Source organism: Lepisosteus platostomus, chromosome 21 (assembly GCF_059453375.1).
Source record: "Lepisosteus platostomus isolate fLepPlt1 chromosome 21, fLepPlt1.hap1, whole genome shotgun sequence".
Classification (NCBI taxonomy): Eukaryota; Metazoa; Chordata; class Actinopteri; order Semionotiformes; family Lepisosteidae; genus Lepisosteus; species Lepisosteus platostomus.
In genome coordinates this window covers 1,997,852-2,012,176 of record NC_142631.1, presented here as the reverse complement: position 1 = coordinate 2,012,176, position 14,325 = coordinate 1,997,852, and the positions used below count along the sequence as shown (strand labels likewise).

The following is a 14,325-nucleotide window of genomic DNA, read 5'->3' as shown; positions in this document are numbered from 1 at the left end:
CAATAAAGTATCTAAAATTAGTACAGATGATAACTGCGCCCTTTGTGAAGGTGGCCTTGAAACCGTCCCGCATTTATTTTGTGATGATGTCCTATTGCAAAATGTCAAAACTTCCTGGCCTGTTTTGCAAACATATCAAAAGAGGCTGATATTGGTATTTTTCAAAGAAATACACGGTACTTCAATCCCGTTGGGAAATAATACGATGTGTAAATGTGTTTTGTAATGAACTGAATTGTTATACGTGCACATGAAGTGAAATGTCTGGGAAGGGTCCCGTGTTTGAACAGTTCAAAATGGATCCAAAATGCAAACTCTTTCGGTGTGTAAAAACATGAAAGCTGAGTGGACCTTATCTTTATTTACTGAACAGATCCCAAACGCAATTTAGGGAGAGTTAATTGTTAATCTTGCTTTTGCCCACTCGGAGCGAGAGCGCCGGTAATTCCCCGTTAAAGAACAGGTGCGTTACAAACACCAGCGCCGGAGTTTGTGCTTTAAATAAGACGCGACGCGCGTGTGGATCCGCACTTTAAATGGAAGCCAATTTATTAGACAGCTTTAATACATCACTTATAGGACATGTATAGTACAGTTTTGTGCTTCACCGCTCGCAGACAAAGATTGCCAATAAATTAAAACGGATTCAAGACAGACGAACTTAAAAAGTTTTAAAACCTTTTGTTTCTTCGATAAATAAGTTTTGATATAAATCAACCGGTCAATACAGTGATCTCTATACAACGTCAAAATTGGGAAAACAAAACCCCAACAACAACAACAAAAAAAAAAAAACCGAAACTCCTAGGGTGACGGAGCGCGCAGGGTGCACATTACAAACGGATTACCCGAGGGGGAGGGAAACTGAAAGGTTGGAGGGGGAGAAACAAAACTGATAGATTTCGTTGCTGTTGCAAAGCTGTTAACCAGTGGAAAAGTGTTACGTCGCACCAGGAGCGAAACAAGTCCAACAAAATCGCTATATATATATATTTCCCGTTCACCACTACAGCTAGAGCTAATACGTCACAAAGCACAGTGGCAGCTGCTTGGCATTATCCAAAGAAAAAAACGGTCACACTACGTCACAGCCAGAACATCACCGGAACGGAGAGACGCTAAACAGTAACATATCTTACACAACACGTAACTCAGTGCATGGAGGGTAAAACTTCATTACTAGCCAGTGAGAAGACTTCATTTTACAGAATACAATACTGAAATACAATTGGCCCCTTAAACGTTTGCAAGCAATGACCTTTTGACACAAAAAGTTACTTTTTTTTTTTTGTACTTACTCATGGAGGAGAAATGCTTCCTTAAGCCGTGGGTCAGAGGAGGAAGCTGGGAAGCAGGATTTTGTTTTCCTGTCTGAAACCGCTCCCTTCCACCCCCCCTCCCCCCAACCCCCCTTTTTGTTTGGCTGTCGGCGGGGGGGGTCTCGACGTCTGCAGTTCCAAGATCTGCCTTGAATTGCTCCCCCCGCCCCGCTTACAGGCTTTTCCTGAAAGAATCCAGAACTTGGGATGGGACAACTAGACACGCACGGGTGATTTAAGGTTGCATCTGGGTGCTTTGGGCCTACAGCTGGTCGCGGACTCCAGTATGAACCCCATCCCAGACTCTCCTGTCCAGCTGCCCGGCCTCACTGATGAAGCACATTTTGCAGGATCCCTCGGGAACAGGCTGGATAGGAGTCTACTATCCAGAGTTTCCTGGGACCCCTTAAATCATGTCTCCCAGAATTCCTGTCTCCTGTGCACTGTGTTCCCTGTGGAGAGCAGGTACTCCTGTGTGCACTGCCTGAACACGTTCCTCCTCTGACCACCCAGACGAAGCGGAAAGGAAAGATAGATGCTATTAATAAATCAGAGGGTCACAAACAGTCTTACACGTTCTAGCAGGTTTCATAGAGCATTCAATGTTACATTTGGTACTTAACGTTAAATGGTGCTTTTTCGACGTTTAAATCTTTGCATCCATTGTAAAAGAGGAGCCTCAAAGATATATTTTTTTTTCTTATTTTGTTTCAGCAATTCTTTTTTTAAAATGATTATTTTTTTTCTCTAGCAAGATGCATACATTTAATATAGGAAGGAAGAATGACATCACTGTGATGTCACCAGACAACAGGTTGTCTGATTGGTGGATGGATGGGAGGGGACTGGAGGGGGCAGGGCTGCAGGGAGGGGGCGGGGCAGAAGATCAGATCTGCGAAAGGGGAGCGAGGCCAGGGAGGTGATTTTTAGCTGGTGTTTTCCTCGTCTGGTTTATTCATCGTCTTTAGTGCATCGAGAAGCCGGGTGGGGGTGAAGACATGAGTCGACCCTGCAGGAAGGAGAGCGAGGGGGGAGAGAGAGAGACAGACGGACTGGTGTTAGTCGGGTTGACTCCGGCTGTTACTCTGAAAATGTGTTTTCAGCTGTTCTGATTTACAGGAAGATTTAAAATCCGAGGAAACTAACTTCCCAAGCTGGAAATTCAAAAGCTTTTGTAGCGTTTACTGTTCATCCAGCTAACTAATGATCTGCAAGGAGTTACCACAGGTTTTAAATATGGGTTAACCAGGCTGGGAGTGCCTTAACAAGATCTTTCAGATTAGTTAAAGGGGCGAATAACCACTGGAGAGATGCAGAGAAGAGCTGCATGCACATGCTCTGTCTGAAGAACAGACTGCACATAGTGCAGCCTTTCTCCATTTCTTTGTACGATGACGTCACCACAATCCAGAATGCCAGACAGGAACTCTTCACTCGTGGGGTTTTATGGTGCACCGGACAGTGATGTCACTATGCTGTAATGACATCACACACTAGGTGGTGACATCATAGTTGGGCAAGAGCAGCCCCAGCGGACCAGACCAGATTGATAAGTGATACTCTCAGCACACGATGCGAGTGTCACCATGCCATGCAAGCAATGGTCTACAGACTGCAGCAGGATGGGCAAACAGATGAAACAAGCTTTTGCATTTGTTAAACCATCCTGCGTTGCTTCTTAACCGGAGTTAAAGCAAAACGAAGTTTGAGAGCAGACGAAGTAACAAAATAGAGGTACTGCGTTATTGTTTTTTGTAAAAGCTGAAGACACATTTCTTACACCATATAGGAGCGATGTTTCTTCTTGGGGTTTTTTTGATCACTTGTTTCTGTAGCAAAGCTGCAGGTATCACTGCCGCCTGGCAGGTGGCGCTGTTTCAGTCCAGGGATGTAGTGCCATCCACGAGCTCAGAAATGAACTGAAGACTCTAGTGCCGAGATCCAGACGTTGTAATTTTACTGGAGAAACTCCAGTATTTGCTCAGCTCGACTGGACCGCAAACAAAGAACTCTTTCATTTAAACAGCCTGCGGGTGTTTATTTAGCTCGCTATGAAACTTGGTGTTTCATTTTTTTTTTTCCCTCTTTCTGCGCAAACGTTAAAAAGACCAGACGTGACAAGCCGGTTTAAGTTGATGTACCCCCGGGGTACGCAGGCAGATTGTGTGAGAGTGTGTAAACGTGCACAGCACGGAGAACAACTTGGATTGGGCTTGTCAGGTCCGGCAGGCCCGGAGAATACCTGGAGCTTTGCTCACTGCGCACAGAAACGCACAAGACGGCAACCGCGGCAGTGTGGCTCAGCAAAGAAATTTTTTTTTAAAAAAACACACATGAATAGAAAGGAAAACGGCCGTTTTATTGTTCAAAAAAAACATCGATGGCTTTCTGTTTTCTGCAAGCGGTGCTGAACGTGGCAGTATGCTCTCCCATACTGCACAGGGTAGCAGCTCTACTTGTAGAAAATTAAAAGTAAGTAAAATGATTTTTAAAAAAAAAACGGTTATTGCTTTAGCAGGTTCCCAATTCCTAGCCCTGTGCAGGTTAGTGGCCCCAGTTAACTCGACGCCGACGACGCCAATCTGTGCCGCGGGAGGTGTCGGGGTATCTGGGGAGAGGCCGGTGTGAGGGTCCCGGGGTCCGAGCTGGCCTGGGGATGGGATCTGGGGGTGGCCGAAGCTGGTGCACGTGTGTGCCTGTCGTATCAAAGTGTCCCTCGATGGCGTGCTCCTATCTGAGAAGGAAGTGATCAGTGTCTGTGTGGGGGGGTGAGGGGGACTTGCCGTTAAGCTCGCGGTGTGTGGGAGTGAGCTCAGAGCCCAGCCTTCTAGATAACATGTCGAGCCGCCGGTAAGCAGCGTGAATGTTATGGCGCTGAGGCATTAAGCAGGCGCACTGCTATGGAGAAAGCAGGGGCCTGCCTGTGACCTAGATGAGCTGTTGGGAGCCAAAAGTTTGTCGTTCTGCGCGGGCGACGGGCAGAGATGCATTATCCTATTCCTCAGGGGGCAGTATCCAGAAGGACAGTGAGGGAAGGGACGTGTGTGTGTGTGTTCTGTCCCCGCCGGTCTGGGCCTCTGTTCTAGGAGGGGAAGGCTTATTCCAGGGGTTGCTGGAGCTGATTGGACCAGCACCACCGATTGGGTCGGGTTCGACTCTGCCTACAGAATCTTTTCCGGCCCTCCCATTTAAAAAAAAAAATGTGGAGCTCGGGAATCCACCCCGTTTGGAATCGCCCGGTTTTCCTGCCCACACATCTCCGGGTTCACCGCAGTGTGACCCTCGGGAGCAGAGAGATGGCGAATTCCCCGTGGGGATCGCTGAGCCACAGCGTTCCCCCTGCGCCATTGCCGGGCGGAGCCAGGCTGGCGTCCCGGAACACCGCGGGACATTCCGCAGGGTGTGGAAAAAAGCATTTCCCCTCCGTGAACAGGAATTCCAAAATGGCGGAAGAAATACCCCCCCCACTTCTCCACTGAGGGGGCGGGGGCGGCGACAGGGCTGTGTGATATCTGAGGGAGGAACTGCTGTGTGTGTGTGTTTTGATTTTTAACGTCCAAGACGGCCGATTCGCCGCCTTGGTTAGGATTTTGGAGAAGATCGGGGGTGGATGGGGAAAAAAAACAACTGAAAAGTCAAAACAAATTCCGGAGAAAGTAGAAAAAAACGACCCAGCTGATTCTGACAAGAGTTTGGAAAAAACAAAAACAAAAATGAATCTCGGGGGTGGATTAAATCGCCTAACGAAACACAAAACAGGTGGAGGAGGGAAAAAAAAAAGAATAATGCACCACTTGCTCCCAGCGGGGAAAAATCCTGGGAGGACGGCGCCTGGAGCCTGTGATTTAATCCACCCGAAGAGAACAGTGCAGGGATGGCAGTCAGACTCCCGCTGAATAGCAGTCCGGTCCGCTCCAGGCTTTACGAGCTGCGGGGCTCTGCTGTGGTGGCCAGCCCAACACGGGGCGCTGGCCGCCTGATGCTGGGTGCCTCGCTTTCGGCCACTTTTCTCTGGACCGGGAGGGGTTCAACTCATGCAACGCGACGAGTCGGGGGCGACCGGGTTTCTGTTAGAGCCCACAGCTGGCAGTGCCGGGGGGGGCCCGAGCTGCTGTGCGGTGGTCCTGAGGTTGCCATCCCTGAGCAGAGCAGTAAGAGGATATCGAGGTAAAGAGAGCCCTTGTGCTACGGAGGGGTTCAGAAGGGCTTCTTTGCAAGGCTGCCTTTACTTTGTCAGAGTGTGCTTTGTCTCTCACTCCTCTTTAGGAGCCTGGTCCTCAAAGGACACCCTAGAGGACTCCCTGAAGTCGGGGTGCTGCAGGTCCGTTAGAAATTTGGTGGGGGTGAGCATGTGGGTGGAACCTGCGAAGGAACAGAGGCTGGCTGATTTGCAGAGCATGCCACATGACCTTTTCATTTACCCATTTCTGACCAGAACGTTTGAAGCAGAGCCGCACAGTGGCAGTAATGCCACCCTAAACATCCCTTATCACCCCCCCCACACACACACACACACTCCCCCCAAAATCCCGATTCTAAAGATTGGGAACCACTATCGCATGGAGCTCTGCGCAGCTACAAGAGCAGCAGTCTGTGGCTGTACCTCCTGGCGTGTGCGAGTCCCAGCTCTCTTTTCCAAACCCTTCTCCGAATTCCAGCTGGGGAATCTCCACCAGCCCACCCATCGGGGGTACAGGTCCACAGGAAGTATCGAAAGGGGGACCCCCCCACCCTCCCGCTGATGCTGAGTCTCCTCACACGTGGAGGTTGTGTCACAACGCGGGGACAGACACGCACCTCATCGTTCCAGAGATCAGTGAGTCGTGGCAGCTGCTCGTGTCTGGGGCGACGAGGAGGAGAGAAGCCCGAGCCCTGTACCCAGGCCAGGGCCACCAGCTGCTCCTGCCAGAGCAGTTACTGCGTGGGCCCAGACCTGCGGGCCTTCAGAATTGGACCCTTCTTCATGCAAAAAAAATGTCCAGCCTGTTTGGGGACGAGCTCCGCTCTCCTCAAAAGCGGTCATCCCAGGCGGTAGCTCTGGGAACTCGAGGCTCTTGAAGAGGGAGCTGGACCAGGATATACGGATCGGCACGCCGCGCTATACAGGCCTGGCTCCAGCTCCCCCGCAGTCTGGGGTGACGGGAAATCTCCGCCGTGCGCCCCAAGAAACTTTGTAAGTCACTACAGGAAATCAATTCCAATTTCTCGCGTGTCGAACGGCGAGATGGGATGGGTTTTTTTGGGAGGAATTACGGAACATCCTGGAATGGCTCACTGGTGGTTGAAGTGACTCTCCCCGAGGTGCTCACACAGATACAACTGTTTCGATGACAAACATTACAATAGTGATATGCTTTGAGACACAAGGGTCTGCGTCTAAGGTGCCATGCGAGTAGTTGGAATCGGTGTGAATCGCGAAGCACGTTGAGCTTTTCAGTTCGGGCTGGGCCTACTCGTCGGCCTCCCAGCTCTCCTGCCACCCCCTGCCTGTCTCGGAGCCTTGCAGCTGGGCAGGGCCTACAACTCTACCCTGAGGATGAAGTTGTGGAGGCCTTGGAGTGGGGGCAGTGGCGGGGGGGAGAGTGTGCAGTTGTCATTAGGTGTTGCTCAATGCCTAATGAAATCTGCTGTTGTCTGGGGGTCGGGGAGTTCTATAGTGAGACTTTAAAAGCAAACCGACCCGAAATAGAGTTCAAAAACTGTTTTTCCCCCTCCCCTCGTGGAAATAGTAAAAACATCTCATGTCTGCAGTCTAAAATACAATCCGTTTTCTCTGCCAGCGCCCATGTCGTGTGTAGATGAACTCTTCCTGGCAGTGAGGGGTGAAAGGTCAGAAAGCTCGTGAGCCAGCGGGGGCTTGTTGAGGCCCGAGGCCGGCAGTGGGCAGTGGGTAGCGGGCCAAGCCAGGCAAGGAAAGAGCTCAACTCAGACAGGGCAGTGTGCCTACAGGACAGGGCCGAGCGGCTGCACTTCAACAACAAGAGTTTTAACGCACACACAACGAGACACGCCCACAACTAAACCAGCAGCGGACTCGGACCTCCCCCCCGCAGTCCCTGAGTTACTGGCTTGCTAACACGAAGACCGTTCTTCAGTGGGAACAGACGCACAGCCGGGGCGCCTGTTAGAGACGCCACGCCTGTGCTGTCAGGAGACGAGGAGCTGCTGCTCACCTGAGCGTGTGCAAGATTCATTTCTAAGACGCATTCGCACCTAGACGGTTGTGACTTCTTCCAGAACCGATGCGGACATGATACAGAGAAACAGGCGTCTGCCCCCTTCCCCACCCCCTTCCCAAACAGATTCCCACTGCACAGGAGATTGAGCCCCTCCGGGTCCCAGCTGCAGGTTCCGGCGTACCGCCCGACACCGGGAGACGCGTCGTCCGAATCGGTACCCTGCCTTTATCTGAGATTTTCAGAGACCTTTGTGGAGTTAAGAGTTCAGACTTTATAAATACAGACGTAGTTCTCGGTCACTCCAAACGGGGGCGGACGATTGCAGCTTGTGGAACCTGGAACGGCTCCAACCCTCCGTGCACTGCTGGAAGATGGCGGACTTTCCCCACCCCCCCTTCCCCAGTGGCGGAGTGGCACTCACCGATGATGGCTTCCCACTTGCCGTTGGCCTGCGTGACCTCGTAGGCGCAGCGCATCTCGCTGAAGGACACGCCCCCGATGATGAAGACCAGGATGCGCGGCCCGGTGCGGTACTCCCCGGGGGTCTTGTTCTTGTGCCAGTGTCCGTAGCGGGCACTGTGGCAACAGGGGTGCGAGGGGCACTTCCTTTAGCTTACGGCATTCTGTGTGTAAACACTCTGCCCCTCCTCCCCCCCCCGTCCCCCTCCCAGAGCCCGATAACGGCCTCATTCTCGGACCACCGAAAGGCAGGGCCCCCCCCGGCGCATTCCCAGTCGTTGCTGGCTCACTCAGCTGCAGACTGATGAAACGTTACCGCCCTGGCTGTGAATCTCCCCCTCTCTCCCTGTTACCCCGATGTTTCAGGGCGCTGGGCTACGCTCTGCTCTGCTCTGCTCTGCTCGGCCTCGGCAGGAGAGTGATCGTTCTTCTCTGCTGGAGCTGCGTTCCGCCGTCTGAAACGGTGAACCGATGCCTCTTCAACGGTCCACCCCTTGACCTACAACACCCTTCAGAGCGACTCGGATCCGGTGTAGCGGGGATGTTGAAATGCTCGTCGAAGGTCTGTCCTCCATCTTGAATTCGTTGGACAATATTCCCCCTCCCTCCCAACCCCTGTGAGGCGCTCTGGGGGGGGTCATCTATGTGCAAAGAGCTCCCCGCGCGCAGAGCTATCGGATCGGATCTCTGCCTGACCCCCACGGGGTGAGCTGTCGGAGCTCTGGAGCTGCAAGCAGAAATGAAGGGAAATTTGTCCGAGGCAAACTGCTCCCATTCCCCTGAACAAGCAGCTCCAGGCCCGGCCCCTCTCCCCCACAGTGGGGGTGGGTGACAGCAGTGGTCTGCCCGCCCCGTGGCGCGTGTGTTCCAGCCTCGCGGTCCAGAGAGGCCCGTCAGGCGCATGCCTGGAAGCGAGCGAGATTGAAATGCCTCCCTCTCTTCCTGGGGTGGGAGAAGACGTCCAGTGCGGTCCAGTCCGGCCCTTGTTGGATCCCTCTTGCTCTATGCAGCCCCCACCAACTCAACCCCCCCCCCCCTCACAGCTGGTGGATTAGTCACAGGCCTTTTACAGCCAGACTCCCGCCTTGATGACTATTGATCTCTTCTCGTCTCGATAATGCCTATTGATCTTGCCCCTTTGCGCTCCCTGTCCGCAGAACCCCTCCCCCACCCCACCCCCCCGTGGCTGGACAGCCTCGGGTCACTGCAGTCATAAATTCCCGCACACAGGCACGGAGCCCTCCCCGCCCGCAGCCCTACCTGACCGCGGTGGTGCTGAAGGAGGCAGAGGAGCGGGTGGAGATGTAGGGGTAGTGCTTGGTGTCCAGCTTCTCCTCGATGACGTCCTGGGGGAGGCAGGGACACGAGGGTCAGGTCTGGGCCAGAGCAAGGGCTAACGTGGTGATCTCACCCAGCCGGCCGGCTGCTTTCCTGCTCGTTCAGGTCACGTCCGCCGTGCGGCTTTTACTCTGAGCTACTGTGGTGGTCTGTGGCGGCGCGATGAGCTGCAGTGGTTTATTGGACAGCAAACGTGAGCTTGAAAGGCGCTATATAGAATAAAGGTGATTCTTATGGAAAGTGTGCGCGCTGACTGGGACTTCGTCTGCCCTGTGGGGGCAGTTGGCTAGCAAAGGCTCTTGCCCCACTGGTGGCAGGGGGCAGGGGGGAGCCCTCACCTCCATGATGTCCTTGACCAGTGGGGTCCACCGTGACAGCTGGTAGGTCTGCTCGCTGATGCGCTCCTTGCGCTCCGGCTTGCTCCGGCGGCGCAGGGTGGACTGGGGAGAGACGGGCACGGAGTCAGAGAGAGAGCGAGCGAGGCGGGAGAGGGGGCGGGGCCTCGGCGAGGGAGAGGGCGACACTCACATCCGTGATGATGGGCACCCCCAGGTGGGCCATGTTGGTGATGATCTCGCTGTCCTCGGGGGGGATCTGGGCGTGCTGGATCAGCTTGTTCAGGTTCTCCTCCGTGATCCCTGAGCGAGACGGAGGGGGAGAGAGAGAGCTTCACTCACCCTTTCCGACTTCCCCGCCGCAAGCCAAGCGGAACAGACTGGGGGTGGGAGTGGAGCGGCGCCCCGCGGGCTCACCGTTCTTGAGGAAGATGTACAGGAGGATGATGCGGATCTTGTCGTAGGTGGAGACGTTGGCGTCCAGCAGGATGGGCACGATGGCCCTCATGGGGTCCTTGATCTTCTCGCCCTCCGCGTCCGTGCCCATCGCCAGGTCCTGAGAGAGGGGCAGAAAGACGCACGCTGCAGTGATCCCACAATCCCATTCCCACACCCTTCCAAGAAATTTAAGCCCTTCGGGACTAGGAAGTGCCACTGTCCTGGGCTGAAACAATCCTGCCCAGTGCTGCAGGTTAGCGCTCGGTCCCAAGGCCAGGTGAGCTTACCTGCTCAACGCGGCACAGCTTGTCCACGGTGCCCTGGTAGTGCTTCATGCAGTCCTCTGCTAGGTGCAGGTGAGTAGAGTACTGTGGACACAGATGGACACAAGTGTACAGACTGGAGAGGCTTTGTGGTGATGCAGGTGTCCTGGCCAAATTTCCTCCTGGCCTTTACCAATCATGGTCTCCTAATAATCCCCATCTATAAACTGGCTTCATCACTCTGCTCTCCTTCCTGCTGAGAGCTGGTGTGTGTAGGACTACACTTTGGTGGTAATAGTGGGATTCCCCATTACCTGTAAAGCTCTTTAAGTGGAGTGTCCAAAAAAGGGTTGTATAAATGTAAGGATATATAGGTGCTTTCCTGCACATAATCTGGGTATAGTTCAAGGGAAATACCCTGTGTGAGGTGATAGGGGTGATATAAAGGTGATATTACTTGTTCCTTTGTGCAGACTACACATGCTGAAGCAGCTACCCCCCCGAACTGTCTTTCCAGTAGCTGGATTTAAAGACTCATGAGACGCAGGGTAAACTGTACAGAGCCTCTCACCTTGCTCAGCTCCTTCTGGTACTGGGGCATCTTCTTCAGCATCTGGGACAGGTCCCGCATCGTGGTCTGCGAGAGGCAGAAGCAAACCGGACAGTCAACAGGGCCAAGCCCAGCCACAACAAGGAAAATCGGGAGGTGAGAGGAACTTGGGACGCTGGCCCACAGGATCTTGCTCAGTCGACACTGCCTAGCGGCCCTTTTAGAATTCAGACTGGACACCCTGTCCCACACAGCACCAAGGACAGGGCAATGATATTCCACTGTCCAAACTCGGATACCGAAATGTCTAACAAGTTTATCCCAGTCATTCCGGTTGCAGGATTGCAGAAGGGTGGATAACAGATCGTCAGTCTAATCTAATTAACCAGCTAGTTGTGTCAAAGCTCGTGAATGCACGGGAATGTCACTACTTGGCCACTCACAACAGGCACCACTGTACCTCGTGGCGGTATACTTGATGGCGGAGGATGGTGCTCACGGATGGTCTTTCACAAGTGATAAGTGTGAGTGCTAGAAGTGCAGGGCCAGGGATCTTACCTTGTCTCCTGTGTTCATCCGTTTGCTGGCAGAGAATTCCTTCAGGGAGCGGGTCACCTCCCTGTGGGGACAGAGAGGCGACTGGTTTACTCTGCACGCTGGCCTGGGCTCGGGGCTTCAGCGGGGATGTGGGCAAAGCAATCGGATTGATTGATTTGCAGATTCCCAACCACGTTTGCGGTCCTGGGGCTGGGTAGCCTCAGTGCCTCTCACCCTGAAGCCCTGGGGCAGGTGGAGTCAGGAGAATGTCCAGTTCTACTGCCGAAAGCCTGCAAGCTGCGTGCCCATTCCTGAGGGCTTGTAGATGACTCTCGTTCCACTTACTACCAGCTCAAACAGTAAACTGTTGCACTGTACCGCTACAGAAACAGGTGATTTAAGTTTGCCGAATTGTGCTTCCCAAGACCAGAGTGACCCCTGTCAATCCAGAACATGTAGCCTGTCCTGTGAAATAGTGTTCAGTATGGAGATCGTAGTGCTTGTGTGCAGCACATGCTTAGTGTTCAGGAGAGATTGTGAGGATGTTTAGGGGGTGTGCACATTGTGTACCGAGTTGAGCCTGGTGGAGGAAAGGCACAGTGTTCTTTCACTCATATAAAACAGATCTAGGCTTTGTGAGCAGATTCCAGCGATGCAGCGGGGAAGCAAATATATTTCATGATACTGGAACATTCTGGGGTAGTTTCTCAGATCCCCACTCCACCCCCTGAGAGGATGGACACTCACTGGGACACCTCGGCGATGTGTTTGTGTCGCAGAGTCATCCACAGGTCATCGTCCTCGTCCAGAAGGACCTCCTTCACCCGCGAGTCTCCCATCCCGCTGGTCTCGTACCTGGACACAGAGCGGCCCCACCAAGGCAGGCGTTAGGGCAACGCACTTACAAATCGCCCCGCAAGGGGGTCCAGCCTAGAGTAGATGACGGGGCTAAACAAGCATCAACAAGGTCTACTCTTGCGCACGGAGAGGGTGCTTCTAAAGTTGGTTAAAAACAGCCACTGTGGCTCACAAAACTCAAGCATGCAGAGGACAAATGGAAGCATGAGGAATGGGTGTTGCTGTGCCATGACTGTACACTGGAGGGCGCTATAGAGGCACAGCATTGATGCTGTTCGTGGACGCCAGAGACTGGCACACCCCTGGGCTGTGCCCTGTCCTCGTTGGTGGCAATGTGTGTGCACGCACTCCCATCTAGACGTTCCGCAGTGCTGCTCTCACAATGCAGACGTCTGAAAGGGTGCACAGACTTCATACAAGCTCCCGTCGTATGAGACAAGAGCCCACCGAGTGAAACCCGAAACGGCTCTAAAAAGCCCTGCCGTGCGCTGTACTGGGACGCTCTGGGATACACGGAGGTTAGGAGGTGCAGGCCGTACTTGTAGACGTCATTCTCGATGGGCAGCAGGTCGTAGCTCATGGCCTGGAAGGTCAGTTCGTGCAGGACTGGCGACACTGGGTCGAACGCCCGGTCCAAGATCAGTAGCTGGGAGCGAGCCTTGTCTGGGCCCTGCAAGGGAGGAGGAGGGGGGGGGGGGCACAAGGAGAGGGTGGGGAAGACCGGTTATCCATGCATGAGAGAGAAAGAGAGACATTGATTGGGGGGGACTATAACTGAAGCTCACAGTTTCTCACTAATGCAAGAACTCGTTGTGCTTGCACAGCCCAGAGAGGAATCGTGAGGTTTTTTCCAGAAGGAGTGCTGCTCTGGAGCCCAGGGATCATGAGCAGTAGATCATTGCACCTCTCACCTCTCCCATAGTGGGGTCGTCGGCCTTGTAGGCGTCCAGTTTGTCCTGCACCAGCTGAGCCAGGGTGGCGCTGTCCTTGTACTCCCTGCACACAGACGGAGAGACAAAGACAGCTGCACAGCGGGGTAGTGTTCGTGTACGGCCGTTCTTGTCACATTGGCAAGAAACAAGGAGCTGCTGGTTAGGAGTGGAGTTCCAGTTGCACGTTCCGTCTATAGCTTTTTCCCACAGTTAAAATGGCCACAGGTTTGCACGAAAAGACTCGAATAAGGCACGAATGCAAAACGGGGACACAGAGGGTGGTGCAAGATTACCAGTGCTGCTCAGTGCTGTTCTCACGGGTCACAGGGCCTTGTGACCTAGTCTCCCCAGAGCTCTGCTAGATACTAGAGCTACTTATCGGCCAGGCCAGTGATCTGTTTACGGGGGAGCTGCAACGCTGTTTTAGATTTTGGGTTTAGAAAGAATCGGGATTGATGAGGGCATTTGCAATAACAAGATCAGTCAAATGTTCTTGGTAACTTGTGAAACCTCCCAATTTCCATCACAAAGTAGACCAAATTTCCAGGTCTGCGCAGCCCCGTATTCTGTGATTCAGAACGGGGCGACAAAACTTCAGGCGAGGTGAAGTGGCCCCATGACGCTGTAAACAAGCAGGCGTGTGAATCCAGCTCGTTTGATCCGGGAGAAATATCGCTCTTGACTTCAAGATGGCGACAAACACTACTTGTTGACTCTGCATGCGGGTCATGTTGGAACATTTCTGCGCTGATATGTCTGCACAAACTGTACTTGTTCACTGCTGCGTCCCAGTACATTAGTCATTACAGCGACTAGTGAGCAGGAAGGGCCGCATCACGTCGCAGTTCTTGGGGGAACTCTTGTGACCACATGGCGACTCACGGTACTTTCACGGAGTTGACCATTTTGTGCTTCATTCGAAATTTGTCTTTTTCTTTTCTATAACGTCAATGAATTTATTTGACGGCCCAGACTTAATAACCAGTCTGAGAAACTGGGACTGCAGTTCCCACTTTAAGGTAAATGCCAGCTCTGATACTGACGGCCCTCTGCGTGTGTTACTGAACTTCCTGGTGTGCTGTCTTTGAGGCCCTGCGGTCCCTGTATATTAGTATAA

At 53.1% G+C, this 14,325-nt stretch overlaps 1 protein-coding gene across 2 annotated transcripts in view; it reads right to left on the bottom strand.

Annotated features, from left to right (window-relative positions):
* Positions 1 to 524: 524 nt before the first annotated feature.
* stxbp1a (syntaxin binding protein 1a) overlaps positions 525 to 14,325 on the bottom strand; it is a 30,470-nt gene continuing 16,669 nt past the window's right edge. Inside the window, exons 8-20 of one of the 2 annotated variants that reach the window (XM_088614857.1) lie at positions 13,188 to 13,272; positions 12,816 to 12,946; positions 12,166 to 12,273; positions 11,440 to 11,500; positions 10,903 to 10,968; positions 10,356 to 10,436; positions 10,048 to 10,186; positions 9,824 to 9,933; positions 9,634 to 9,735; positions 9,218 to 9,303; positions 7,920 to 8,074; positions 5,549 to 5,681; positions 525 to 2,328 (exon numbers count right to left, since the gene is read on the bottom strand). In XM_088614857.1, coding sequence (XP_088470983.1) covers positions 5,572 to 5,681; positions 7,920 to 8,074; positions 9,218 to 9,303; positions 9,634 to 9,735; positions 9,824 to 9,933; positions 10,048 to 10,186; positions 10,356 to 10,436; positions 10,903 to 10,968; positions 11,440 to 11,500; positions 12,166 to 12,273; positions 12,816 to 12,946; positions 13,188 to 13,272 — 1,234 coding nt within the window. In that variant the 3' untranslated portion in view covers positions 525 to 2,328; positions 5,549 to 5,571. The remainder of the gene's footprint in view (positions 2,329 to 5,548; positions 5,682 to 7,919; positions 8,075 to 9,217; positions 9,304 to 9,633; positions 9,736 to 9,823; positions 9,934 to 10,047; positions 10,187 to 10,355; positions 10,437 to 10,902; positions 10,969 to 11,439; positions 11,501 to 12,165; positions 12,274 to 12,815; positions 12,947 to 13,187; positions 13,273 to 14,325) is intronic. The other variant, XM_088614858.1, reaches the window with a different exon arrangement.